The sequence below is a fragment of the Podarcis liolepis genome, assembly GCF_965112155.1.
Source record: "Podarcis liolepis genome assembly, chromosome: 13".
Lineage (NCBI taxonomy): Eukaryota > Metazoa > Chordata > Lepidosauria > Squamata > Lacertidae > Podarcis > Podarcis liolepis.
The window spans coordinates 2,284,234-2,311,261 of NC_139573.1; the positions used below are offsets into that span (position 1 = coordinate 2,284,234).

The 27,028-nt window shown below is 50.6% G+C and overlaps 1 protein-coding gene across 7 annotated transcripts in view; it reads left to right on the plus strand.

Annotated features, from left to right (window-relative positions):
* Window positions 1-27,028, plus strand: part of GIGYF1 (GRB10 interacting GYF protein 1) — a 49,343-nt gene that overhangs the window by 16,991 nt on the left and 5,324 nt on the right. Inside the window, exons 3-25 of one of the 7 annotated variants that reach the window (XM_083472510.1) lie at window positions 791-866; window positions 2,042-2,139; window positions 2,732-2,861; window positions 3,466-3,561; window positions 5,230-5,341; window positions 6,336-6,447; window positions 6,543-6,583; window positions 7,845-8,072; window positions 8,207-8,439; window positions 9,956-10,115; window positions 10,234-10,428; window positions 11,071-11,228; window positions 12,407-12,566; window positions 14,074-14,240; window positions 15,514-15,614; window positions 16,501-16,605; window positions 20,050-20,150; window positions 21,878-21,960; window positions 22,989-23,141; window positions 24,537-24,653; window positions 24,764-24,919; window positions 25,994-26,169; window positions 26,265-26,422. In XM_083472510.1, coding sequence (XP_083328636.1) covers window positions 2,105-2,139; window positions 2,732-2,861; window positions 3,466-3,561; window positions 5,230-5,341; window positions 6,336-6,447; window positions 6,543-6,583; window positions 7,845-8,072; window positions 8,207-8,439; window positions 9,956-10,115; window positions 10,234-10,428; window positions 11,071-11,228; window positions 12,407-12,566; window positions 14,074-14,240; window positions 15,514-15,614; window positions 16,501-16,605; window positions 20,050-20,150; window positions 21,878-21,960; window positions 22,989-23,141; window positions 24,537-24,653; window positions 24,764-24,919; window positions 25,994-26,169; window positions 26,265-26,422 — 2,977 coding nt within the window. In that variant the 5' untranslated portion in view covers window positions 791-866; window positions 2,042-2,104. Of the gene's footprint in view, window positions 1-790; window positions 867-2,041; window positions 2,140-2,731; window positions 2,862-3,465; window positions 3,562-5,229; window positions 5,342-6,335; window positions 6,448-6,542; window positions 6,584-7,844; window positions 8,073-8,206; window positions 8,440-9,955; window positions 10,116-10,233; window positions 10,429-11,070; window positions 11,229-12,406; window positions 12,567-14,073; window positions 14,241-15,501; window positions 15,615-16,500; window positions 16,606-20,049; window positions 20,151-21,877; window positions 21,961-22,988; window positions 23,142-24,536; window positions 24,654-24,763; window positions 24,920-25,993; window positions 26,170-26,264; window positions 26,423-27,028 lie in introns of all 7 variants that reach the window. The other 6 variants (XM_083472514.1, XM_083472509.1, XM_083472513.1 and 3 more) reach the window with 6 other exon arrangements.

Here is a 27,028-nt window from a genome sequence, read left to right on the forward strand (position 1 = left end):
AGTGGGCAGACGCTATTGTATTTTTGGGACAGGGAAGAAGCACAAGCACCTTCCCCCCTCCAATAATATTTATTAATTTTCAATAAACATAACACAAAAGAAAATATGCAACAACACAATAGAGAAGTGAAAAGGAAAAGGAAAAAAAGAATAACAAACTTAAAATAACTAAATGGGGGGGGGAGAGAAATTCAATTAATTAATTAAAATCCTTTTTCATATACATTAATTGACTTCCTCTAATCTCCTCCATCTGAATTTCCTCTTAATTTGAATGCAGCCGTTTCCAATATCATTATTTCAAAAAACAATATTGCAGTCATATTCCAATTTCTTTGCCTTTCTTATAGTACATTTCCTTATTTATATATTTAAATCTAATTTAATCCTAGGCCTGGTTGGTTTTTCCAAGTGGTTACATATCTTTGATGTTAGAATATTTGTTCAAATAGTCTTTAGATTTCTTCCAGTCTTCTTGGGAGTCCTCTCCTTTCTGGTTGCGGATTTTCCCGGCGAGATCAGCCAGCTCCATGAATCCCATCATCTTCGTCTGCCACTGAAGCACAAGCCTCTTTTTTGCTGGGCTGCATGTCATTTGTTCTGGCGAGTCGGCGGCACGCTGGACCCAGACCATGCAAAGAGGGGCAGCAGAGGCAGTTTGCCCGCCTCACCCGCCTGGGATTCCTGGGCCACCAGCCCCAGGCTTCTGGGCATCACATCCCCAGAATCACCAGCCCTTCTGTTTGAATAAGCTTCAAGTCGTAATATGCCTTTGCTCTCTTCCCTGCAGGTTCCCTGCTGTTGTGATTGGACTTCCCAACCTGAGGGGGTGATCCAGGGCGGATCCTTGTTAAGCGATAACGCAGGTGGGCAGCATCTTGGAAAGACCCCTTTCTTCTCCTCCTCCTCCTCCTCCTCCTCCTCCTGTCAGCCACCCCCAGCCCAGAAGCCCTGAACCTCTAGTTCTCTAGAGACCCCTTTCTTCCATCTTTCCACCTCTTGGCTTAACTCTGTAGGGATGTGAGTGCACTTTGTCTCAAACTGAGAAACCCTTTTGCTGTGGTTGCCATAATAATAATAATAATAATAATAATAATAATAATAAATTATTTATACCCCGCCCTTCCTGGTTCAAAAAGCGGGCTCAGGGCGGCTAACAACAAATTTAAAACCCCGTATTTTTCGCTTTATAAGACGCACTCGACCATAAGACGCTCCTAGTTTTTAAACGAGAAACAAGAAAGCAATGCAAAGCCTCTTGAGCGAAGAGGCAGGAGCGCTCTGGCTGCGCTCAAGAGGCTTTGCATGGCTATCCCTGAAGCCAGAAGAGCAAGAGGAGTCGGGGCGTACTGATCCCTCTTGCTCTTCTGGCTTCAGCGATAGCTGCGCAGCCTGCATTCGCTCCCTAAGGTGCACACACATTTCCCCTTACTTTTTAGGAGGGGGCAAATGCGTCTTATAGAGTGAAAAATATGATAATTATAAAAGCAGCATAAAAAACAGTATAAAAACGTGAATAACAATAAAATTCAAAAATCAATTAGATAATCCCCAGGGTTAGCTGGCCGAGTTGGTCCTCTTTGGGCCAGCGAGGAGACCAGGGGAGAATTAGCTGTGGGGTCTCAGAGCAGGTGACCTTCATAAAAGGAGAGGGAAGGGAAGGGAAATAAAAGATCAGGCTGAATTCAAATTAAAGGCCAGGCGGAATAGCTCTGTCTTACAGGCCCGGCGGAAGGAGGTTAAATCCTGAAGGGCCCTTTGACACCCCTCTCCATCTACCACTGAGCCACCGGTTAGAGTGTCAGAGTAGGACCCGGGCGAGACCAGGGTTCGAATCTCCACTCGTCCCGGGAAGCTCACTGGGTGTGACGTCGGGGGGGGGGGATGGACAGTCACCGCCTGTCGGCCTATACTACCTGGTAGGGTTGTTGTGGGGGTTAAACGAGGAAAAGGAGAACAACCACATCTGCCACTTTGAGCTCCTTTGGAGGGAGAACGTGGGCTGTGGATGCAATAGATAACTAAATACAATGTATACCAGGTTTTTGGGGAAGAGAAGAAAGAAGACGAGCGCCAGAGGAAAGCCAGCCCAGCAGCGGGAGAGATGGCAGCCGAGACACTGAACTTTGGGCCAGAGTGGTGAGTGTGTGTGTGTGTGTGTGTTTTTATATATACATTTTTATTGGGTTTTTTAACATACCATTTCCAACAATCCTATACCATAACCTCTTCTCATATACAATGTTTTAGACTTCCGTCAACACCTCTGATGATTTTCTGTTCTTTATCACTTATTCTGCATTTCCTAATTTCTCTGTTACTCTTTAATTATCATTCTCCTCATAGTCTTTCAATATTTCAGATAATCCTCCTTACAAAACTTCTTGCAGTCCTACTAGCACAATCTGTTCATTACCATTACTTTTCAAATAGTTCGTATATTTACTCCAGTCTTCTAAGAATCTCTGGCCCCGCAGGTTTCGAATCCTTCCTGTTAATTTACCCAATTCTGCATAGCCCATCAATTTCATCCGCCATTCTGTGTGTGTCTTTTGAGGCTGTGCTGCGCCCAGATAGGCCCTCTGGGGCAGAGAGAAGCCGGGGCAAGCAGCCGACCTCCAGTGGGAAAGGAGGACTTGCTGGACCTGAGGGGTTGAGTGGGAAGAGACAGCTCCCCCCTCCCTGCTGTTCGCCTGACACACCTCCTCCCTCCTCCTCCCTCTTTCCTCAGGCTCCGCGCTCTCTCCAGTGGCGGGAGCGTCGCTTCCCCCCCACCCTCCCCTGCCATGCCAAAGTACAAGCTAGCCGAATACCGATACGGGCGGGAAGAGATGTTAGCACTTTACGTGAAAGACAACAAGGTGAGTGCCGCACGGTTGCGGGTCGTGCCCCCAGCGTGTAGGGCTGCTTGACCATGGGGCGGACGGTGGGGTGGACCGGGCAAGTTCTGCCCCAGATGCGAATTCCTTTCTCCTCTGTTTACAATCTTTGAATTGCTGTATTTTTCGCTCCATAAGACGCACCTAGTTTTTAGAGGAGGAAAACACAAACAAAAACATTCCGAATCAAATGTTGTACTAAACTAAAGCAGCAAGTCAGGCAGTCCTTGTCTGCTTCCTTCCCTCCTCCATGGCTCGCTTTAAAGCAGCAAAGCGGACAGGAGCCGCCTACACGTCCCTCCGCTGCGCAGCATTCCCTTCATGAGACGCACAGACATTTCCGTTTACTTTGTAGGAGGAAATAAGTGCGTCTTATGGAGCGAGAAATATGGTGCCTTCCCCTTCGTTAAGCTGAAAGGGAACAGCAATTGCTGAGGTTCCAGCTTGCTTCCATCGCCCCCTTCCTGTATCTTCTTTACTTTCCCCACCCGTCTCCGAGGTCGACCCCTGCCAGAGCGTTGGTTTGGGTCGGGAAGAGGCTGGGTGGGCTCCTGACGGCTTCCTTTCCGCGCTCCTCCTTCCGCAGGTCCCGGAGGAGATCCAGGATAAAGAGTTCTCTGCCATTCTCCAGGACGATCCTCTGCAGCCTCTGGCGTTGGTTCCCTTAACGGAAGAGGAGCAGGTAAAAGCGGTGGCGATGGAGGCCGGCTCCTAGCCACAACGGCTGGGCTGTGCCCTCCACGGTCGGAGGAGCCGTGATTCTGAATCTCAGTTGCTGGGAAACGTAGGAGCGGAGAGTTTTGCTCCTGCGCTTGGATCCTGGTTCCCCATTGGGGCACCTGGTGGGGCAGTGGATACTGGACCTGATAGGCCCCCTTTGGCCACACCCAGCAGTCAGTCAGTTTTATTGCACATGGCCAAAGGCTGCCGCAATGTACAGTGATACGTCAGGTTACGTGCGCTTCAGGTCACACACTCCGCTAACCCAGAAATAGTGCTTCAGGTTAAGAACTTTGCTTCAGGATGAGAACAGAAATCGTGCTCCGGCAGCGCGGCAGCATCAGGAGGCCCCATCAGCTAAAGTGGTGCTTCAGGTTAAGAACAGTTTTAGGTTAAGAATGGACCTCCGGAACCAATTCAGTACTTAACCCGAGGTACCACTGTACACAGAATCATTCAGCAATTCAAAGAAAATATGCTGGATTGATACAAAAAACTTAAAACATTTATATTATTCAAGACATTTCCTACTCTAAACAGAGCTAGAAAAGTATCCTAATATACAAATTAAGACATTCAACAATAAAATTTATAAGCTAAAATTGTCACATGGACACTAATGTATTAAAAAATAATGTTAATTAATACAGTGTGCAATTATATTTGGAGTTTGGTGGTAAAGATAGAATATAGCTTGATGTAGATAGGGTCAAATAGCCAAAGGTTGCCGCAATGTACACAGAATCACTCAACAATTCAAAGAAAATATAGTGGACTGATACAAAAAAAATTATCAAGACATTTCCTACTCTAAACAGAGCTATAAAAGTATCCTAATATACAAATTAAGACATTCAACAATAAAATTTATAAGCTAAAATTGTCACATGGCCGCTAATGTATTAAAAAATAATGTTAATTAATACAGTGTGCAATTATATTCGGAGTTTGGTGATAAAGATAGAATATAGCTTGATGTAGATAGGGTCAAATAAATCCATCTCCTTTACAGTTGGTGGCTACCTTGGCTATATAATTTGCTCTAATTTTCCTAGCAGCAGTTGCAAAGAGTGCTACATGCCAGGTCACATACTGAACTGTGTCTGCGAGGAGATATAAAATCATGTCGGAGGGGTTCTGGCCAGGGGACCTTGTCCTTATAGGTGCTAAAAATCTTTCTCTTGCTTCATTGTAAAAGGGGCAGCGCAAGATATAATGCATAAGGTCCTCTACTTCAGGACATCCCCTAATGCAAACGCGTTTGTTTGTTGGCATGCCTCTGTGTCTCCCATCTCTATAAGCAGAGTTTATTGTGTTTAATCGTAACTCTGTAAAAGCTTTCCGAAGTTGCGCAGAAGTCCGTTCATTAAAATAAGATGTATGTTCATTGGCCTCTCTTGAGTTTAAAATATAATGGGGCGCATGTAGATGTGTACATTGAGTTTAGATCGTTTTTAGTTGCCACTGCCCTTATGGTTCGTTTAAAGATATTTTTCTGGGAATATAAGGGAAGCAGTCTCTTCTTACAGTCTTCATGATGCTTTTGACAAAGTGTGGATCCAGAGGCCGCCTCTTCTCAAATTCTGCTCTCTCTCTCTCTCTCTCCCCCCCCCCGCCAAATCTGCTTCAGAGGAACTTCTCCATGTCTGTGAACAGTGTTGCAGTGCTAAGGCTGATGGGAAAGGGGGCTGGGGCGGCCCCGGCCGGAGTCTCCCGGGGGAGAGGCAGCACCCGGAGCCGAGGTACGGAGGCATCCTGGGGGCGGGCGGGTTGGCTCCCTTTCCTGAGAGCCAGGGTGGTGTAGTGGTTAAGAGCAGCGGACTTGTAATCTGGTGAACCGGGTTCGATTCCCTGCTCCTCCACATGCAGCTGCTGGGTGACCTTGGGCCAGTCACACTTCTTTGAAGTGTCTCAGCCCCACTCACCTCACTGAGTGTGTGTTGTGGAGGAGGAAGGGAAAGGAGAATGTTAGCCCCTTTGAGACTCCTCAGGGTAGTGATAAAGCGGGATATCAAATCCAAACTCCTCTTCTTCTTCCTGTCTTGCCACCTTCCCCTGCTCTCACTTGGGGAGGCGGCGAGTGGGCTCCTGTTTCTGAAAGCCGGTGCAGTGGTTTGAGTGCCGAATTAGGACCTGGGAGAGATCAGGGTTCAAATCCTCCTGCTTGGCTATGAAGCCCGCTGGGTGGGTGAGCCTGGAGGCCGGTCACTGTCTCTCTCAGCCTCACCTACCTTGTTGAGGGAATTAGGGAAGGGAGAGAACCGTCTACACTGCTGCTTTTGAGCTCCTTGGAAAAACAAGGATGTGATATAGGTAAAGGGACCCCTCACCATTAGGTCCAGTCGTGGCCGACTCTGGGGTTGCGGCGCTCATCTCGCTTTACTGGCCGAGGGAGCCGGCGTACAGCTTCTGGGTCATGTGGCCAGCATGACCAAGCCGCTTCTGGCAAACCAGAGCAGCGCACGGAAACGCCGTTTACCTTCCCGCCGGAGCGGTACCTATTTATCTACTTGCACTTTGACGTGCTTTTGAACTGCTAGGTTGGCAGGAGCAGGGACCGAGCAACGGGTGCTCACCCCGTCGCGGGGATTCGAACCACCGACCTTCTGATCGGCAAGTCCTAGGCTCTGTGGTTTAACCCACCCCGCCACCCGCGTCCCAGGATGCGATACACATGCAGTCAATCAATCGATGTTATTTTGACACCTTACCTTTCTCCACCCCGCAATTAAATAGGCCGTGGCCGTGGCGAGAGTGGCTTTTACCAAAGAAGCATTGAGGAGGCAGAAGGGGCGTTTGGCCGCGGTGGGGTCCGCGAGATACATCGCAGCCAGAGTTGGGATGACCGGTGAGTAGGGGTCCCAGGGGGAGCTGTGTCTGTGGGTCGCTGTGGGAACCTGCCGCCCTCTTTCCTTGCTCTGACACCCTCTTCTTCTCCTGCAGAGGAGAACGACGGTTTGAGAAGCCCATCCGACGGGAAGGAGGTACGGTGATTTCCCACCTAGATCGCAGGGTGCTCAGTGGGTTGGCAAGATTTGTCCTACATGCAGTTTGCGCCCGCCAGCTTTCTTCCTCCCTTGTGCAGGAAGGGAACTGGTCCTGCCAGCCCCCTTTGAAATGAGGAGCTGTTGTTAGCCTGTGGGCATTACTGGTAGCAGAGGAGAGCTATGCCCCTATTGAAGTGGCCTGCTGCTGGGGGCTTCGCTCGCCTGTTCTGGTTCTGGAGGGTGGGGCACTCCATAGCTCTCTCACCATTCTGCTAGCTCACCTGTACACAGTTCCTTTTGGCATATGTCTTGCCAGGGAAGCGCTTAATTGCAAGGGGTGTGGATACGTGCGTGCTCCATCTTTCCCAGCTACTCTTTCACACCTGGCCCGGGCCAGTAAGATCTTGGCTGGGGTGGGAGGTCTCAGAGGACCACACTGGACCCTTCACACCTAAAGTCTGACTTAGAGGCCCCTGCGCTCACTCTCAGGGCTCTTTTTAGAGCTTACCGGGGAGTGGGGGAGTCGCTCAGGGGTACCTGCAGGAATACCAGGTCCTCAGAATGCTCAATCTGAGTTTTTTTCGGGGTTCCGCAACGCTCTGGCGGTCACCCCTGTCTTCAAAGCGCCGGAGCTCTTTCAGTGGAAAGAGCTCCCGTCCACCATTAATCAGGCGATCAACCGGAAGTCTGTATGCCATACTGTTTTGCTTCATGAGCAATGTGTCTCTACCAAATAAGCTTGCAAAGATTTGACACAAATTAATTCATCAGCCCCAACTTGATGGGTTTCTAAATAATTGGTCATAGAGACTGTATAATAAAAAATAAATGAATGGGCTTCCGTTACAAACCTTTCAACAGTGGAATGGATGACCGCAGAAGGTGGTGGTTTCAGAACCACATTGGAGGTTCTGAAACTAAAACTGGGTGGCCACTTGCCACAGCTTCTGCAGTTGAGATTCCTGCATTTCAGGGGGTTGGACTAGATGACCCTCGGGGACCCCTCTGACTACAGTTCTATGATTCCATGAAAGTCACACACACAAAGCCATGGAAGCCCCATCAATTTCCCTTCTTAAAAGCTGCCCTCATGGTGGATGTGGCAGGTCCTATCCCACTGATTGGTGGGACGGCCCTAATAGAGTTAGAAGGGACCCCAAGTGCCATCTAGCCCTACCCGCAGCAATTCAGGAAGCTTTTGGCCCAACGTGGGGCTCAAACCCACGACCCACAGATTAAATGTATTGCACTCTACCAGCTTATCCGCCGCCGTCTCCCTCCTTATTTGAAGCCCGGGCTCCGTTTGAGGAGGTGGTTCCCCCGGGGCGCAAGGAGTTTGCCCGCTCGGACAGCGACAACTGGCGCACCCTCCGAGAGGAGCACGAGGAGGAAGAAGAGGGCAGCACCGGTGCTGTGGCCGTGGCCAGCTGGCGGCAGAGCGGAGGCCCCCGGCGGGAGAGCGAGCGCTGGCGGTCTGCTAGCCCAGGTGAGAGCCCACGGCGGAAGCAAGCTTGGGGGAGCTAGGAGGAAGAGGGCGTCCGGCGTCCGGTTCCGGCCCCCGCAGAGGCCGCAGGAAGGAGAAATGGGTTTGCCCTCAAACCTCTCTCTCTCTCCCCACAGACGGAGGAGGCCCTCGGTCCGCGGGCTGGCGGGAGCACGGCGGAGAAGGGCGCCGGCGGAAGTTCGATTTTGACTTCCGGGAGCGGGAGGACGAGCCGCGGAGCGGGCGCCGGCACCGGCACAACAGCGGCAGCTTCGAGGACGACAAGGATGGCCTCCCAGAGTGGTGCCTGGAGGACGAGGAAGAGGAGATGGGGACCTTCGACTCCTCCGGGGCCTTCATGTCCCTCAAGGTGTGCAGAAGGTTCCTAGGTTCCAGCAGCGTTTCCCCAGAAATCGCTAGGGGAAAGGTCTTCTCTGCTCGGGGTTTTCCCCCCATTTGTCTTTCCGTCTATATCACCCACACAGACACAGATCTAGGGCTTATCCATTGGGGGGGCTGCTCTCATCTAGGGGGAGAGAGGAGAAGATGATGATGGTTATTATTGGCTTACTAATTGCCTTCTAAGCCACCCTTTTCCCGCCTGCGGTTGAAGACTTTTATTCCGACAGGCCTTTGGGGGCTGATTGTTCCTTAAGGAGATGGTTTTTATTAATTGTCTTGTAATTGATCTGCTTTTTAAAAATACAGTGATACCTCGGGTTAAAGATGCTTCGGGTTAAATCTTTTCAGGTTGCGTCCTGCGGCGACCCAGAAGTGCCAGAAAGGGTTACTTCCGGGTTTCGCTGCTCACGCATGCGCAGACGCTCAAAGTGATGTCATGCGCAGAGGCAGCGAATCGCGACCCGCAGATGCGGGTTGCGTTCTGCTCCTGTTGCGAATGGGGCTCCGGAACGGATCCCGTTCGCAACCAGAGGTACCCCTGTATTGTTTTAACTCTTGCTAAGTTAAATTATTTTTTAATTAATATATTAATGTGCTGTTTAGCTTTTTGTATTTTTTAAAATTTGTGTAAGCTGCCTTGTGGCCCAGTCTGGGGAAAAGGCAGCAGAATGATAAATAATAATAATAATAATAATAATAATAATAATAATAATAATAATAATAATAATAATAATAATAATAAATTTACTCTTTGGGGTGAAGGGAGGTCATATAGCCCTGGCCAAGTATCTCTCTCTCTCCCTCTCCTTGGTGGTTTGGTCGTTCCTTCCCTTGCAGCCTGGTTCTTGTTCCTTCCCTTCCCATAGGCCATCCTTCCTTTCCCAACTGGATCCCTTCCGGCTGAATAAGGACTGTGTATGGTGATGAGGGGCATCCCCGACCGCCCCCCACATGACTATTCTGTTAGGATATAGTTCCATTCCACTTTTAGAACAGGCATGTTACATATCTGTTTACTTCCAACGCAGTCTGCTGGGAACTTCCGTCGTATATAGCTTTTGCTTATGTTTTTTGCTTGGACACGAAGGGAAGCAGACATGTTTTCCTTTGTTCTAATGCCGAATAAACGCTTGTAAATACGCCTTGCATATGCCTCTCTCCGCCACTTCCGTTGTGGAGAGTTATTCAGTGCTGATCAGAGCGTGCTCAAGTTTCTGAAGCTATGAGTCGCCGATTGATGCTGTTCCAAGGGAGACCGGAGTTTGCCTGGATGCCGGCCGGTGGCTGGAGGCAGCTGGGGGGGGGGCTGTGAATTGCCCCCGCCTCCCAGGACGCATCCCAACAATAGGGTTATGGGCCCAGATCCACGGCACTTAAACGAGAGTAGGGCTGCTGATGGCTGCTGCGAGCCCCGGCAGAGACAGAGGTATATGAAGCAAGGCTTCTCAAAGCTGACAACGGCCTCTTCTCTTCTCTTTTTACAGAAGAGCCCCAAAGAGCCGATCCTTGAGGAGCAGGAGTTAAGCTTCCAGCCCCTGCAAGAAGAGGAAGAGGAGGAGGAGCTGCCGGAGGCCAAGGACAGCGACAGGAGAGAGGGAGGGGAGGTCCCTGCCAGCCCCACGGCCAAGGAGGGGCTGGAGAGAGGTGAGAGGCTGGAGGAGGTGGACCTGCTCCTTGGACAGAGGGCAGGAAGGCTGTAGGCTTGACCCCCTACCCCCTCGAATAACCTCCTTCTGCACCCCTTCCCCTCCTTTTCTCTCAGAACGGAAGGAGCCCCGGCAAGTGCCGGAGGAGAAACTGCCTGCTCCACCCGGTGCTCCGTGGCGAACGGGCCCCTCTTTCCCCACTGCTACTGCCCCCGTGGGTGAATGCGAGAGCGTCACGCCGGGGGTCTCGTCGAAGGTGGAGGCCTCGGGGCTGGCGCCTGGTGGCAACAAGGAGAAGGAAGTTCTCGATGGTATGTGGATGAGGGAGGAAGGGACAGGCCTGCGATTCTCCCCTTCTCCTATTACTTCAAGGGTTGGCAAGGCTTACCAGGCCTGAGCCGGATCACGCCCGTGGAGATCCTCCGTGGGCCAGACCGGCGCAGCGCAACGGCAGAAATTGCATCTGTGCATGTCCATGGCGCCGGAAATCGCTTCGGCGTGTGCCCAGATGCTGAAAATCGCATCTGCGCAGAAGCAATTTCTGGAGCTGCGGAAGAGAGTCCCTGCGCTGCGCTGTGCCGGTTTAGCGCAGCGAGCGGGGACTTCCCAAGCGGGCGGCTGGGTTCGGGGGCGGCTCGTGGGCCGGTTAAACGGCCTCCATGGGCCTTAGGTTGCCGACCTCTGTCCTAGCACTTCCAGGGCATCACAATGGGCGGCTGCTTGACCGTCTGCTGCAGACTGGTGGAGAAGGCGGGCAGCAACGCCGTCAAATCACGAGGAAACCTGGCAGCAAGGGAAAGGGTTGGCAGGGGCAGAAATGGGCCAGGCAGGCTGGCTTCGCAACCCTCAAGGGAGCCTCCTCTTTTGCCCATGTTGTCTTGTTTGGGGGTGGGTCTTGGAGACGGGGTCGTTCTGTGCGAGGGGATGAACCCTCCTCCCTCTCCCACCTCCAGGGGATCCGTGCCTCCTCAGCCACCCGGCTCAGCTCAACCCGGCTGCTGTGGCTGCCCTTCCCACGCCGGCGTCCTCGTCCGCAACTGCTGCTGCTGCTACTACTGAATTCACAGTTGGGGACAACGAGGATGAGGACGGGATGAAGCACCTGCAGCAGGTGAGCGGGGGTTGCAGCGCCAAGGGAATCTGTGTTAGGGAATTGCTGTGTTACTTTTATTGTTGTTAGCCACTCTGAGCCCGGCTTCAGCTGCGGAGGGCGGGATATTATTAGTATCATTATTATTATTGATAATCTCTCTGCATGGGATTGCTCCTGGACTCTGGCTTGTGTGCGTTGGCTGGTTGGTTGCAGCAAACGTGTTTTTGTGGCTGGCTCCCACATTCAGTGCAGAAGCTCTGAATCTTCATGCTGAGGCGGGGGCTGCCCCCCCCGCCAAATTACTAGGTCAAGATCCCAGCCTTTTGGCTTTGGCTTGATTCATAACAGACTTTTAGGAGACATCTGAAGGCAGCCCTGTTTAGGGAAGCTTTTAATGATTGACAGGCTGTTGTATTTTAAGATTTTTTGGGAAGCCGCCCAGAGTGGCTGGGGAAACCCAGCCAGATGGGCGGGGTATTAATAACAACAACAACAACAACAAAACAACAACAACAACAACAACAACAATAATAATTACTATTATTATAACACTTTTAGCTGCCCCCTCTCTCAACCAGGTAAGTGGCTCACAGCAATGACCATGGGAAAGCAGTCGGATTAACACTGGCTTCCTCAGCCTCGTCCCTCCAGATGTTTTTGGCCTACACCTCCCGTCAGCCTGAGCTAGCAAGGCCTGATGATGCTGGCACTGCTGGCAGTTTTGGTCCAGAACAGCTGAAGGCATCCATTCAGTGAAAGCTGTATCTAAAGCAGGCATAGGCAAACTCGGGCCTCCAGATGTTTTGGGACTACAACTCCCATCATCCCTATCTAACAGGACCAGTGGTCAGGGATGCTGGGAATTGTAGTCTCAAAAAACATCTGGAGGGCCAAGGCTGAGGAAGCCTGGACTAACGCATACCAGGCTTGTAAACAAAACCTCTGCAGATACTGAAGTGAAAATATTTCAGTGACGGTGGGATAGCTAGGAGCCGGTGTTGCAGGTGTCCGACTCTTAAGGGTCATCCAGCCCAACCCGCCACAGTGCAAAATATTTGGAAGTAGTGCGGGGGGGGGGGATATCGTGTGCATTTTTCTGTGCGCGTTTTCGCAAGCTCACGACAGACGCACATCATCTCACTCCGCATTTCTTCCCCAACCCTCTTCCCTGCCCCCTTTTCCCTCCACTCCCCTAGGAAGCGGAAAAGATGGTGGCTTCCTTGCAGGACAGCTCTCTGGAGGAGGAGCACTTCACCCAGACCATCGTGGACCATCGCAACACGGCCGCCGCCTTGCCGCTCTCCCACGAGGCAGCCATGAAGTGGTTCTACAAGGATCCCCAGGGGGAGATCCAAGGTGAGCTTTGCAATGGGATTAGAATTGCCAAACAAAGATGTTAGATTGTTTTTGTATGCCGCTACAGCGGCAAGGCGTGGGACGCGGGTGGCGCTGTGGGTTAAACCACAGAGCCTAGGACTTGCCAATCAGAAGGTCGGCGGTTCGAATCCCCGCGGCGGGGTGAGCTCCCGTTGCTCGGTCCCTGCTCCTGCCAACCTAGCAGTTCGAAAGCACGTCAAAGTGCAAGTAGATAAATAGGTACCGCTCCAGCGGGAAGGTAAACGGCGTTTCCGTGCGCTGCTCTGGTTCGCCAGAAGCGGCTTAGTCCTGCTGGCCACATGACCCGGAAGCTGTACGCCGGCTCCCTCGGCCAATAAAGCGAGATGAGCGCCGCAACCCCAGAGTTGGTTACGACTGGACCTCTAATGGTCAGGGGTCCCTTGACCTTTTTACAGCAGCAAGGTAGTGATGTAGTGATATATGGAAGTGAGAGCTGGACCATCAAGAAGGCTGGTCGCCGAAGAATGGATGCTTTTGAATTCTGGTGCTGGAGGAGACTCTGGAGAGTCCCATGGACTGCAAGAAGATCAAACCTCTCCGTTCTGAAGGAAATCAGCCCTGAGTGCTCACTGGAAGGACAGATCCTGAAGCTGAGGCTCCAATACTTTGGCCACCTCATGAGAAGAGAAGACTCCCTGGAAAAGACCCTGATGTTGGGAAAGATGGAGGGCACAAGGAGAAGGGGACGACGGAGGACGAGATGGTGGGACAGTGTTCTCGAAGCTACGAACATTAGTTTGACCAAACTGCAGGAGGCAGTGGAAGACAGGAGTGCCTGGCGTGCTCTGGTCCAGGGGGTCACGAAGAGGCGAACACGGCTAAACGACTCAACAACAACAGCAACAAGACTGCTTTTAGCTAAAAATTGGAAATCTCAAGAAATACCAATAAGAGAAGAATGGCAGATGAAGATGTTGGACTTTTTGGAGCTGGCCGACCCGACTGGAAGAATCCACGACCGGAAAGAAGAGAAGCGTCAAGAAGATTGGAAGAAATTCAAAGAATACTTAGCCAAATATTGTAACATAAGATAATTAGAAGATACTTGGAAGTATCAAACAGGCTTAGGATTAGAACAAGAATTAATTGCAGAGCATTAAGGATTAGAATACCAATAAAAGAGAAGCAGATAGTAAATTAAAGGAGATCATTTTTATTAGAAATATGATTTTGGAGAACTGTTACAAGGTGATACAATGAAATTCCGTTAGGGGGGATTTGAGGAAGTCATTTAACAATGAAAGTTAAATTAGGTCTTGGAAGTGTCCCCCCCCTTTTCTTGAGTATTGTAATGTGTTTTTGTTTGTGTGTTTTGTATGTTATTTCTGTTATAAATGTGGAAAATTAATTTTAAAAAATGGGGGGGGGGTGAGCTTTGCAGCCAGGCGGGGTGTGCCTGTGTCTGCATCCGCTGCCCCGATTCTCCCCCCTCGGATCACTGACCTGCCCCTTCCTGTCTCTCCAGGCCCCTTCACGACTCAAGAGATGGCGGAGTGGTTCCAGGCCGGCTACTTCACCATGTCCCTACTGGTGAAGCGAGGCTGCGACGAGGGCTTCCAGCCGCTGGGCGAAGTCATTAAGATGTGGGGAAGAGTGCCTTTCGCTCCGGGTCCATCGCCACCCCCCTTGCTGGTGAGAGGACCAGGGAGGGGATGGTGGGGATGGTGGGGGGGGGAGGGCGAGGTTTTTGTGTTTTTAACTGAGATCGACAGATGGAGGGCAGTACTGCGGTGCCATGGTTCTCAGACCTAATCCGTTCCAAAACCAAAGCATTCCAAAACCAGGGCTCACTTTCCATGGAAAGTAATGCAAAACGGATTAATCCGTTCCAGACTTTTAAAAACAACCCCTAAGGCAGCAGTTTAACATGAATTTTGCAATCTAACGGAGACCATGGATCCATAAAATCCATGGTCTAGGACCCTTGTACTTAGGGGACCGCCTTTCCCGGTCTGCCCCACGGAGGACCTTAAGGTCCACAAATAGCAACACCCTAGAGGTCCCGGGCCCTAAGGAAGTCAGATTAGCCTTTTCAACGCTGGCCCCGACTTGGTGGAACGCTCTGCCTCATGAGAGCAGGGCCCTGCAGGATCTGATTTCTTTCCGCAGGGCCTGTAAGACAGAGTTGTTCCGCCTGGACTTTGGCTTGGAATCAACTTGATCCCCTTCCCCTCTTTCTTTTCTCCTTCTGTGATGGTACTCCTATCTGGGGACTCCCCTGGCTTTTTTCTGCCACACTTAGGACCAGTCTGGATAGTTGGCCTTGGTGAAGATTTGACGTTTTCATCCCCCAAAAGTTTTTGATCTGAGTTTGTACTGAAACGAGGCTGCATTTTAATGTTGTATTTTAATCTTGTTTTTAAGTTGTGTTTTAATCAATTGTTTTTATACCTGGTGTTAGCTGCCCTGAGCCCGGTTTTGGCTGGGGAGGGCGGGGTACAAATAACATTGTTTATTTTTTGTTATTATTATAAAATGAAAGCAATCAACAGCTTACTGCAGTCACACAATCAATCAGTAGCTGAACTGGGTTCCACACAGTCACAAAAGCAGAAGAAAGAGCCACAAAACCACAAAATAAATAGCGCAAACAGACAGACCTCAGCATAACACTCAAACGGAAGTGTGGCACTTAAATCAGAAGCATAGCACTCAAAACGGATCACGTTTGGCTTCCGGAAAAAGTTCACAAACCGGAACACACACTTCCAGGTTTGCAGTATTTGGCTTCCAAGTTGTTTGAGTACCAAGGCGTTTGAGAACTAAGGCACCACTGCATACACATTTAAATGGTGACGGATTGTGACGCCCATCGCCTGTTGAGCCACGCTCCCTCCCTTAACTCCCTCGGCCGCTTCCCTGCTTGTGACCTGGTCTGGTTTTGTCTCTTCTCCTGTCTGCCCAGGGAAACATGGACCAGGAGCGCCTGAAGAAGCAGCAGGAGTTGGCCACCGCTGCCCTCTACCAGCAGCTCCAGCACCAACAGCTGCTTCAGCTCGTCAACAGGTAGCCTACCTCGCAGGGCGGTCGCCGCGGTTCCCTTGAAGATTTATTTATTTTATTTATTTTATTTTTTTATTTAAAATTTATACCCCGCCCATCTGGCCGGGCTTCCCCAGTCACTCCAGGCGGCTTCCAAAAGAATATTAAAATACTATAATACATCGAACATTAAAAGCTTCCCTAAACAGGGCTGCCTTCAGATGTCTTCTAAAAGCCTGGTAGTTGTTGTTCTCTTTGACATCTGGTGGGAGGTAGTTCCACAGGACGGGTGCCACCACCGAGAAGGCCCTCTGTCTGGTTCCCTGTAACCTCACTTCTCGCAATGAGGGAACCGCCAGAAGGCCCTCGGTGCTGGACCTCAGTGTCCAGGTAGATCGATGGGGGTGGAGACGCTCCTTCAGATATACTGGACCGAGGCCGTTTAGGGCTTTCAAGGTCTGCACCAACACTTTGAATTGTGCTCGGAAACGTACTGGGAGCCAATGTAGGTTTTTCAAGACTGGTGTTATGTGGTCTCTGCGGCCGCTCCCAGTCACCAGTCTAGCTGCCGCGTTCTGAATTAGTTGTAGTTTCCGGGTCACCTTCAAAGGTAGCCCCACATAGAGCGCTTTGCAGTAATCCAAGCGGGAGTTAACCAGAGCATGCACCACTCTGGCAAGGCAGTCCGCAGGCAGGGAGGGTCTCATCCTGCGTACCAGGTGGAGCTGGTAAGATTGATTGCGTTGCAGAAGAGGGGGAAGGAGGCAGCCCTTGGGGCCTCCTCCTGATGGGCTGTTCCATGGGAGGTGATGGGGGGGTGCATGCCGATCTCAGGAGGTTAGAGCTGCTACTTCGCAAGCAGCAGATGGGTTCCTGACACCCCTTCTCCCCCTTTCCTCTCCCCCCACAGCAGGCAGTATGCCCAGTGCTCCCTCCAGCAGAAGGTGGCGGCGGGAGACCTGACGCAGCAACAGCTCACCACCTTCCTGCAGCAGCTGCAAGCTCTCAAGCCAAGGTGAGACCTGTGGCCCCGGAGTCCCAGGGAAGGAGGCTTCCCAGCAGCCCTTCTCCCAAGCTCCTCACTGTCAGCCCAGTAATAATAATAATAAGGTAAAGGGACCCCTGACCGCTAGCTCCAGTCGTGACTGACTCTGGAGTTGCGACGCTCATCTCGCTTTATTGGCCGAGGGAGCCAGCGTACAGCTTCCAGGTCATGTGGCCAGCAGGACTAAGCTGCTTCTGGCGAACCAGAGCAGCGCACGGAAACGCCGTTTACCTTCCCGCCTGAGCAGTACCTATTTATCTACTTGCACTTTGACGTGCTTTCGAACTGCTAGGTGGGCAAGAGCAGGGACCGAGCAACGGGAGCTCACCCCGTTGTGGGGATTTGAACCGCCGACCTTCTGATCGGCAAGTCCACAGCGCCACCCGCGTCCCAATAATAATAATAATAATAATTTATTATTTATACCCCACCCCACTGGCTGGGTTTCCCCAGCCACTCTGGGCGGCCTCCAACAAAGCACTAAAATACAATAACCTATTAAACATTAAAAGCTTCCCTAAACAGGGCTGCCTTTAGATGTCTTCTAAAAGTCTGGTAGTCGTTGTTCTCTTTGACATCTGGTGGGAGGGCGTTCCACAGGGCGGGTGCCACCACTGAGAAGGCCCTCTGCCCGGTTCCCTGTAACTTGGCTTCTCGCAGGGAGGGAACCACCAAAAGGCCCTCGGAGCTGGACCCCAGTGTCCGGGCAGAACGATGGGGGTGGTGATGCTCCTTCAGGTATACAGTCTTCTCTCGCTGCACCCAGGGGTGTTTATGATCGTTCATTCAATCTGCTAGTCGCTTTGTTTTGCCCAAGGCAGCCGGAAGTGACTCACAACTTCTCAATAATAATAATAATAATAATAATTTATTACTTATACCCCAGGGACACAGGTGGCGCTGTGGTGTAAACCACCGAGCCTCTTGGGCTTGCCGATCAGAAGGTCGGTGGTTCGAATCCCCGCGACGGGGTGAGCTCCCGTTGCTCAGTCCCTGCTCCTGCCAGCCTAGCAGTTCGAAAGCACGTCAAAGTGCAAGTAGATAAAATAAAATTAAAAAATTCCTTCCAGTAGCACCTTAGAGACCAACTAAGTTAGTTATTGGTATGAGCTTTCGTGTGCATGTACACTTCTTCAGATACACTGATAGCTTTATCATGTATAATGAGATAAGAATCCAATTCTTATCTCATTATACATGATAAAGCTATTTTTAGCCATCTCACCCCTTGCTTTTTCCTGTAAGACCAATTGCAGCCGTTAACAGTCATCAACAGGTTTACCTCACCTATCAGCCAATCACCCATTCCTACCACCCTTCTGAGTGATACCCCTCCCCACCCTCTCACTATATAGAAGGGTCTGGTGACTTCTATTTCAGTGTATCTGAAGAAGTGTGCATGCACACGAAAACTCATACCAATAACTAACTTAGTTGGTCTCTAAGGTGCTACTGGAAGGAATTATTTTATTTTGTTTTGTTTTCACTACGACAGACCAACACGGCTACCTGTCTGTAACTGCAAGTAGATAAATAGGTACCACTCTGGCGGGACGGTAAACGGCGTTTCTGCGCGCTGCTCTGGTTTCGCCAGAACCGGCTTAGTCCTGCTGGCTACATGGCTCCCTCGCCCAATAAAGTGAGATGAGTGCTGCAACCCTAGAGTTGTCTGTGACTGGACTTAACTGTCAGGGGTCCTTTGCCTTTTTTTACTTATACCCTGCCCATCTGGCTGGGTTTCAAAAGACTCCACGTAGCTACATTAAAACCAAAACAGGTGGAGGAGAAGGAGTAATGCACTGAAAACATCCCCCCTGCTCTTTACTGATTATAATTTTCTATGCTTTTAGCTGTTATTATTTTTATCTGTACAGGTGAAACTCGAAAATTTTGAATATCGTGGAAAAGTTCATTTATTTCAGTACAGTGGTGCCCCGCAAGACGAATGCCTCGCAAGACAGAAAACTCGCTAGACGAAAGAGTTTTCCGTTTTGGAGGTGCTTCGCAAAACGAATCTCCTATGGGCTTGCTTCGCAAGACGACAATGTCTTGCGAGTTCCTGCTGGTTTTTCCCCTCCCCCCCCCCTTTTCTAAGCCGCTAAGCTGCTTATCAGCTGATCCGATCAGCAGATAAGCCGCTAATAGCGCTAATCTGCTAATCCTTCAATGGGCTTGCTTTGCAAGACGAAAAAACCGCTAGACGAAGAGAATCACAGAACGGATTCTTTTCGTCTTGCGAGGCACCACTGTAATTCAACTTAAAAGGTGAAACTAATATATGAGATAGACTCATGACATGCAGAGCGAGATACGTCAAGCCTTTATTTGTTATAATTGCGATGATCATGGCGTACTGCTGATGAAAACCCCAAATTAACAATCTCAGAACATTAGAATATTGTGAAAAGGTGCAGTAGCTATTCAATCCATAACCCCTTCAATGGGTTCCTGAGCCTTTAAATGGTCTCTCCGTCTGGTTCAGTGGGAAGCACAATCACGGGGAAGGCTGCTGACCTGACAGTCGTGCAGAAAGCCATCCTTGAGACCCTCCATAAGGAGGGAAAGCCTCAAAAGGTAATTGCAGAAGAAGTTGGATGTTCCCAATGATTTCATTTAATATTCTGATTTTCCAAGGTTGTTAAGTTGGGGTTTTCACCAGCTGTACGCCATTATCATCACTATTATAACAAATATAGGCTTGACATACCTGGCTTTGCATGTCTTGTGTCTATCTCATATACAGTGGTACCTCAGGCTAAGTACTTAATTCGTTCCGGAGGTCCGTTCTTAACCTGAAACTGTTCTTAACCTGAAGCACCACTTTAGCTAATGGGGCCTCCTGCTGCCGCCGCGCCGCCGGAGCCCGATTTCTGTTCTCATCCTGAAGCAAAGTTCTTAAGCTGAAGCACTATTTCTGGGTTAGCGGAGTCTGTAACCTGAAGCGTATGTAACCTGAAGTGTATGTAACCCGAGGTACCACTGTATTAGTTTCACCTTTTAAGTTGAATTACTGAAATAGATGAACTTTTTCACAATATTCTAATTTTTAAAGTTTCACCTGTATGGTTTTAGCTGTTATTATTTTTATCCGTAAGCTGACTTGAGTCCCTGTTAGGGAAAAAGGTGTTGTATGAGAAAATCTATGTGATGATGATGATGATAATTATAACCAGATGTCTCAGTGGGAAACACACAAGCGGCCTCTGAACATTATCTCCTGTGGTTTCCAGCAACTGGGATTTGTTCAAAAGCATTGCTGTCTCGTAGCCGCGGAGGCGCAGCATAGCCAACCATGGTTTAGCAGCCATGGCTGGTCTTCCCAGCTTCCACGGGTTTGTCCGATCCTCCTTTGAAGCCCTGAGACGGTTGAGTTTCTCCCCTGCCCCCTAACTTTGCCACTTTGCTTGTTTCCAGAGCCGGGGAGCAGGGAATGATTCCTTCTATGAACCGATCAATATCTGTGCCAGATACCGGGTCCCTGTGGGACACACATACCTCAGCCTCACCGCAATCAGGTGACAACTCGGGCCTCTGGGCATAAGAAGAGTGAAAGGAGGAGGAGGAGGTGGTTTTGCGCAGTTCCAAGAGCAGGGCCTTGGCGTTCAGCCAGTCACAGTTCTTGGAATGCGGTTTAGTACTCGTGGGCTCGGTTCAAATCCATACTCACCCCTAACCCCCCGAATGGGATTGTTCCTCAGCTGGCTTGCAAGGTGATTGTATGACCTAAGAATTGCCTGACCCCGCAAGCGCCCGCTCAGCCCCTTGGGTCAGTGGAATTGGCACTGCTGCAGATGTTTAGAAAATGGATAATTTTAATCTGTCGTTGCTTTAAAAAAAAAAATTTCTTTGTTAGAGCGTTTATTAATTTTCCAATAAAAGACATCCAATTAACATATCAAATCATAATCCAATAAAAAAACAAATCCAATTGCCTTCCGAATTTACCGTATTTTTCGCTCTATAAGACGCACCAGACCACAAGACACACCTAGTTTTTGGAGGAGGAAAACAAGAAAAAAAATATTCTGAATCTCAGAAGCCAGAACAGCAAGAGGGATCGCTGCGCAGTGAAAGCAGCGATCCCTCTTGCTGTTCTGGCTTCTGGGATAGCTGCGCAGCCTGCATTCGCTCCATAAGACGCACACACATTTCCCCTTACTTTTTAGGAGGGAAAAAGTGAGTCTTATAGAGCAAAAAATACGGTAATTCTAATTTTACGACTTCCCACAATCTGAATGTCAAAGCAACTCCGAATTTCAGTCCTGCCTCTCACGATAGTTCCATATTTCCATATCCGATTTTATCTCTTCAAGCTTGCTTTAAATTTTTAAAAGTCCCAGATTGCTATTATTTTTTCTTCCCCTTTGTTTTATTATAAACCTCTCCGGAGTTTTCCCCCCCTCCTTAAAAAAGAAAGAAAGCGGTGTATAAATTTTGTGAAAGTAAAAAAAGAGAATAAAACAGGATAACTTCCTTATCTTCCAAGCCGGCTCGCCGCTGGCATTCAAAAAGCGAGGCGCAAGCGCCTGGATCTCACAGGGCTCTTCCTGGGAATTAAGGTTGGGGAGTTTTAATGTTGGTCTCTCGCACACAAGCAAAACAGCAGCTACACGTGCCTCAGTCAAGGGCGTGTGTGTGTGTGGTTTTGAGCAACATTCGTTCAATCATCACCTTTCTTTTCCCGTTCCTAGAACTGGAATCACCCTTGGCGTGGGTGGGTCTTCCATTTCCCCGTAGCTCACAGATTAAAGTTCAGTGGTTGCGAAACCTTTATCAAAATACATTCAAAGTCCACTGGGAGAAAAACGCGAGTGCTGGTAGAAGTGTAAGCAGAGCGGCAGGCCTAAGCTTGACTTTACACCCCTGGCTCCCAGAGTTGGCAATGGGGTAACCTGGGATTGGGGTGTGTGTGCTAATAGCCAGGTTGGGGAGGGGGCCCTGGAGGTTTAAATGACCACCAGACGCCAAAAAAGCTGGTATCAGTGGATCAGGCTCGTCAAATAACAGACCAGTTGAATTCATTAAACGAAACAGTTTCAATTGGAGTTGAGGAAAGGTGCAATTAATCGCCACTGTTTTGAATTTTACCTTCCGGGGTCGGGCAAACCACTGTTCTGAACAATGCTTTTTATAGGGTTGGGGGGCACTGGACACGAGGGGATCAAACTGGTGATTTTCATATTGCTAACGCCTCTTCTCTTCTCCCACCCACGGCCTCAAATTCTCTCTTTTCTCTTTCCAGGCGGTGAGGCCAGCTTATGGGATATTCCAATTAATTCTTCAACTCAGGGTCCAATCTTAGAACAACTTCAACTGCAACATAAAGTGAGTTGCGCGTTGCGTGGCGGGGCTGGGGTGTGTGTGTGTGGTTGAATTGGGGCCTTCCTGCAACTTAGGCTCCGTGGCAGGGAATCTGCCTTGCCCGTGGAAAGTGCCCCAGACCGATCCCGAATGGCACCTTAATAATAATAATAATAATAATAATAATAATAATAATAATAATAATAATAATAATTTTTATTTATACCCCGCCCTCCCCAGCCAAGGCCAGGCTAAGGGTGGCTAACAAGCAATAATAAAAACAAGTTGAATGAATACAACTTAAAAACAAGATTAAAATACAACATTGAAACATTAAAATATTAAAATGCAGCCTCATCACAGGAGGAGAAAGAAAAAAGAAAAAGGTGGAGGGAATCAAATTGGCTCCAAGCCAAAGGCCAGGCGGAACAACTCTGTCTTATAGGCCCTGCGGGAAGAGATCAGATCCTGTAGGGCCCTGGTCTCATGAGGCAGAGCGTTCCACCAGGACGGGGCCAGTGTTGAGAAGGCCCTGGCTCTGGTTGAGGCTAATCTGACTTCCTTAGGGCCCGGGACCTCTAGGGTGTTGCTATATATGAACCTTGAGGCTCTCCGTGGGGCATACCGAGAGAGGCGGTCCCATAGGTACGAGGGTCCTAGGCTGTGAAGGGCTTTAAAGGTCAAAACCAGCACCTTGAACCTGACCCTATACTCCACCGGGATCCAATGCAGCTGGAAAAGCACTGGGTGAATATGCTCCCATGGCAGAGACCCCGTGAGGAGCCTCGCTGCAGCATTCTGCACCCGCTGGAATTTGTGGGTCAGCTTGAAGGGCAGCCCCGCGTAGAGCGAATTACAGTAGTCAAGCCTGGAGGTGACTGTCGTGTGGATCACTGTGGCCAGGTCACCTTCAGACAGACTTCCCTGCTTGAAACCCTGGGGCCACTCTGGGCAGGCGGTGCTGCGCTCGATGCGACCCCCGGCCACCTGATTCTGTTCAAGGCGGCTCCTCGCGCCCTAACCGGCTTGTCCAACCCCTTCCCACCCCACAGCTACAAGAGCGGAGAGGCGCCGAACTCAGGGCTAAGAGGGACGAGGACGAGCGGAAACGGCGCCAGGAGGAGCAGAAGCGCCGCGAGGAGGAGGAGGTGTTCCGGCGCAAGCAGGCAAGGGCAGCGAGTGCCAGCACGGCCTCCCATGCGCAGGTGGGGCCCCAGCCCGATAGCTCTTCTTCTTCCCCGGCCCAGGCAGCCCCCCCTCTTCCTCCAGCTCGGACCCCTTGTGAGCGTGTGGGTCCACAGGAGCTCTTGCGCTGTGGGTGTAGAGCGGCTTCCTTCTTCTCTCCCCCCTCCCTTTCTGAAGGCTCTGGGACTTGGCCTGGGTGGGGGCACTCTTTGGAAGAAAGTGGGGGGCTTCTTTGGGTGGCTTTTGGGGGGAAATTCATATTTTTTTTGGAATTTTATTTGTTAACATTCTTATATTACATCTGTAAACGCTGTCATATTACATTACAAGACTTACTATAATTTCCAATACGTATACAAAAAAAAATTATGGTAAACATCACAATACAAGGCTTACTATAATATAATTTCCAACATGTATAGGAAAAAAAATTATGGGATGCGGGTGGCGCTGTGGGTTAAACCACAGAGCCCAGGACTTGCCGATCAGAAGGTCGGCGGTTCGAATCTCCGCGACGGTGTGAGCTCCCGTTGCTCGGTCCCTGCTCCTGCTAACCTTGCAGTTTGAAAGCATGTCAGAGTGCAAGTAGATAAAGAGGTACTGCTCTGGCGGGAAGGTAAACGGTGTTTCCGTGCGCTGCTCTGGTTCGCCAGAAGCGGCTTAGTCCTACTGGCCACATGACACGGAAGCTGAACGCCGGCTCCCTTGGCCAATAAAGCGAGATGAGCGGCGCAACCCCAGAGTACGGCGGCTTCCTCGGCCGATAAAGCCTTACGTATTAGTGTTGGGCTATTGTGTCTACTATTTGGTCTTCATAGGATAGGCTGTCGACGGCGGTATATAGGCTGATATTTTGCTAGTTGGGGTTGGGTGGAACGGGGGGTATTGATTATAGGACAGGCTCCTCTAGGTCGATATGGGACACCGTCAAGTCCTTTGAGTTTCAAGTTTTTCACTTGTAGTTCTCTGGCGGAAAGTACTGTACAGTGGTGCCCCGCAAGACGAATGCCTCGCAAGACGGAAAACTCGCTAGACGAAAGAGTTTTCCGTTTTGGAGGTGCTTCGCAAAACGAATTTCCTATGGGCTTGCTTCGCAAGACGACAATGTCTTGCGAGTTCCTGCTGGTTTTTTTTCCTCCCCCCCTTTTTCTAAGCCGCTAAGCCGCTTATCAGCTGATCCGATAAGCCGCTAAAAGCCGCTAATAGCGCTAATCCGCTAATCCGTCAATGGGCTTGCTTCGCAAGACGAAAACACTGCTAGACGATGAGAATCACAGAACGGATTCTTTTCGTCTTGTGAGGCACCACTGTATAGGTAACTATCAATGTTCAGGCCTTAGCATAGTAGGGTATCTAATCCTAGTTTGTTTCCAAGCTTTTGTGTGGCGTTAATTCCCTCTTTCCTCTGCCTCCAGCTACCCTCTTCCTCGTCGTGGGGCCAGCAGTCCGTGAACAGCTCTTCCTCCACCCAGAACAGCTTCAGCATCTCGGATATCCAGAAATTGGGGGACGTGCGGGCCTTGCGGGAAGAGGTGAGCCCTGCTCTGGTGCAGGCTTTTGGGTGGGGTGGCCCTCCTGGATTGCCAGGCGCCAGGCTCACTTCCCGCCCTCCCTTCTTGACGCCTCTCCTCCCCCCCCCCAGTGCCGCCACCAGGAGCTCCTGAAACTGATCCAGCAACAGCAGAACTCTCACCCGCTGTGGACCAAGCAGAACGTCTCCATGAAGGCCCTGCTGGAGCTCCAGCAAGAGACCGAGAGGCACATGCAGAAACAGCAGCAGCGGGCGCAGCAGAGAGCCGTGAGTCAGCCCCTCCCCTGCTCCCCCCGGGGGGGGGGGCAGCTTGAGAGGACCCAGCCAGGCGAAGGAAGGAAGGAATAAGAATAAGAATAATTTATTATTTGTACCCCGCCCATCTGGCTGGGTTTCCCCAGCCACTCTGAGCGACTTCCAACAAAGTATAAAAACACATCAAAATGTCACACATCAAAAACTTCCCTGAACAGGGCTGCCAGTTTACCTGTGTAAAGGGCCTTCGATGACGACGTACTGAGTTTCCCCAGCCACTCTGGGCTGCTTCTAACAAAACACCACAAGACATCAATCATTAAAAGCTTCCCTAAACAGGGCTGAGACCCTCCCTGCCCACAGACTGTCTTGCCAGAGTGGTGCATGCTCTGGTTATCTCCCGCTTGGACTACTGCCATGCGCTCTGCGTGGGGCTACCTTTGAAGGTGACCCAGAAACTACTAATCCAGATTGTGGCAGCCAGACTGGTGACTGGGAGACCACATAACACCGGTCTTGAAAAACCTACATTCGCTCCCAGTACGCTTCCGATCACAATTCAAAGTGTTGGTGCTGACCTTCAAAGCCCTAAACAGCCTCGGTCCAGTATACCTTAAGGAGCGTCTCCACCCCCATCATTCAGCCCGGACACTGAGGTCCAGCTCTGAGGGCCTTCTGGCGGTTCCCTCGCTGCGAGAAGCCAAGTTACAGGGAACCGGGCAGAGGGCCTTCTCGGTGGTGGCACCCGCCCAGTGGAACGCCCTCCCACCAGATGTCAAAGAGAAGAACAACTACCAAACTTTTAGAAGACATCTGAAGGCAGCCCTGTTTAGGGAAGCTTTTAATGTTTAACAGACCACTGTATTTTAATACTCTGTTGGAGGCCGCCCAGGGTGGCTGGGGAAACGCAGCCAGATGGGCAGGGCATAAATAATAAATTCTAGTCTACTCTATATGTAATTCATTATTATTATTATTATTATTATTATTATTATTATTATTATTATTATTAATAATAATATTGCAGCAGCTGCTGTGTTGGGTTTGGGCTTCTGCAAACAGGTTCACGCTTGTCTCCCCCCTCAGCATGGCGGCCACAGTCTGACCAGCCTCCCCTCGCAGTGGGGGGCTGACTCGAGCCCGCTGTGGGGAGCCCACGAGAAGAACAGCTCCATCAGCCTCTGGGAAGAGAGCATGAAGAACGCCGGCCCCCTCGCCAGGAGCCTGGGCTTGAAGAACAGCCGCAGCAGCCCGTCCCTGGGGTGAGCAGCGGGGCGGACGGGCGGACGGTGGGGCTTGGCCATGGGAGAGGGGCAGGATCCGAGCTCACACAAACCCCCGGTCTCCTCCTCTTCAGGGACACGTACAACGCCTCCTGTCGTCAGAGCCGGAAGAAGACGGACGAGGAGGAGAAGCTGCTGAAGCTGCTTCAGGGAATCCACAAGCCGCAGGACGGTTTCACGCAGTGGTGTGAGCAAATGCTCCATGCCCTCAATACCTCCAGCCAACTTGATGGTATGGGGGGAGGCGGGAGGGGGAGGGGGGAGAAGAGGAAGAGGAGGGACAGCAGGACAGGGGCCCCCCTCCCCCCCAGGCTGCCCCGGGGTGGATTGGAAGGAGGATAGCGCAGGCCCAGAGGCAGGCGGTCGAGAAAACCCCAAACCTCTTTGGGGGTTGGGATAGATGACCCCCCCGTGTCCCCTCCAGCTCCACGAGAAAGCTGTTTTTTGGTGCCAGATTTTAGCAGCAGAGTTAGGGGCGGGAGGGGGCAGTTTTAACGGCACCTGCGTGGATCCTTGCTTCGCGCATGGAAGAGGGTGGAGGCAGGTTGTGAATACAGGCACACACCCCCCCCCAAAAAAATTTAGCTGGAAATTTGGAGGGAGAGACCTGAGCAGCCTAAGCAAAGCGGTGTTACACCTGTGCCTCGCAAGGAGACCCTCCCTGGAGCCCAAAGGGGGGCCGTCCTCTTCAGGCTCCAGGGAAGGCCGCCTCGCGAGTTGGAAGCACTGTGAGGCCAGGCTCCCCCCCCCCAATTTATGCCCATAAACGGGGAGTCACCTGTAATGAACGGGAACAAATAAAGCATGTTTTTAAAAAAGCAGTCGTCCCACAAAGACT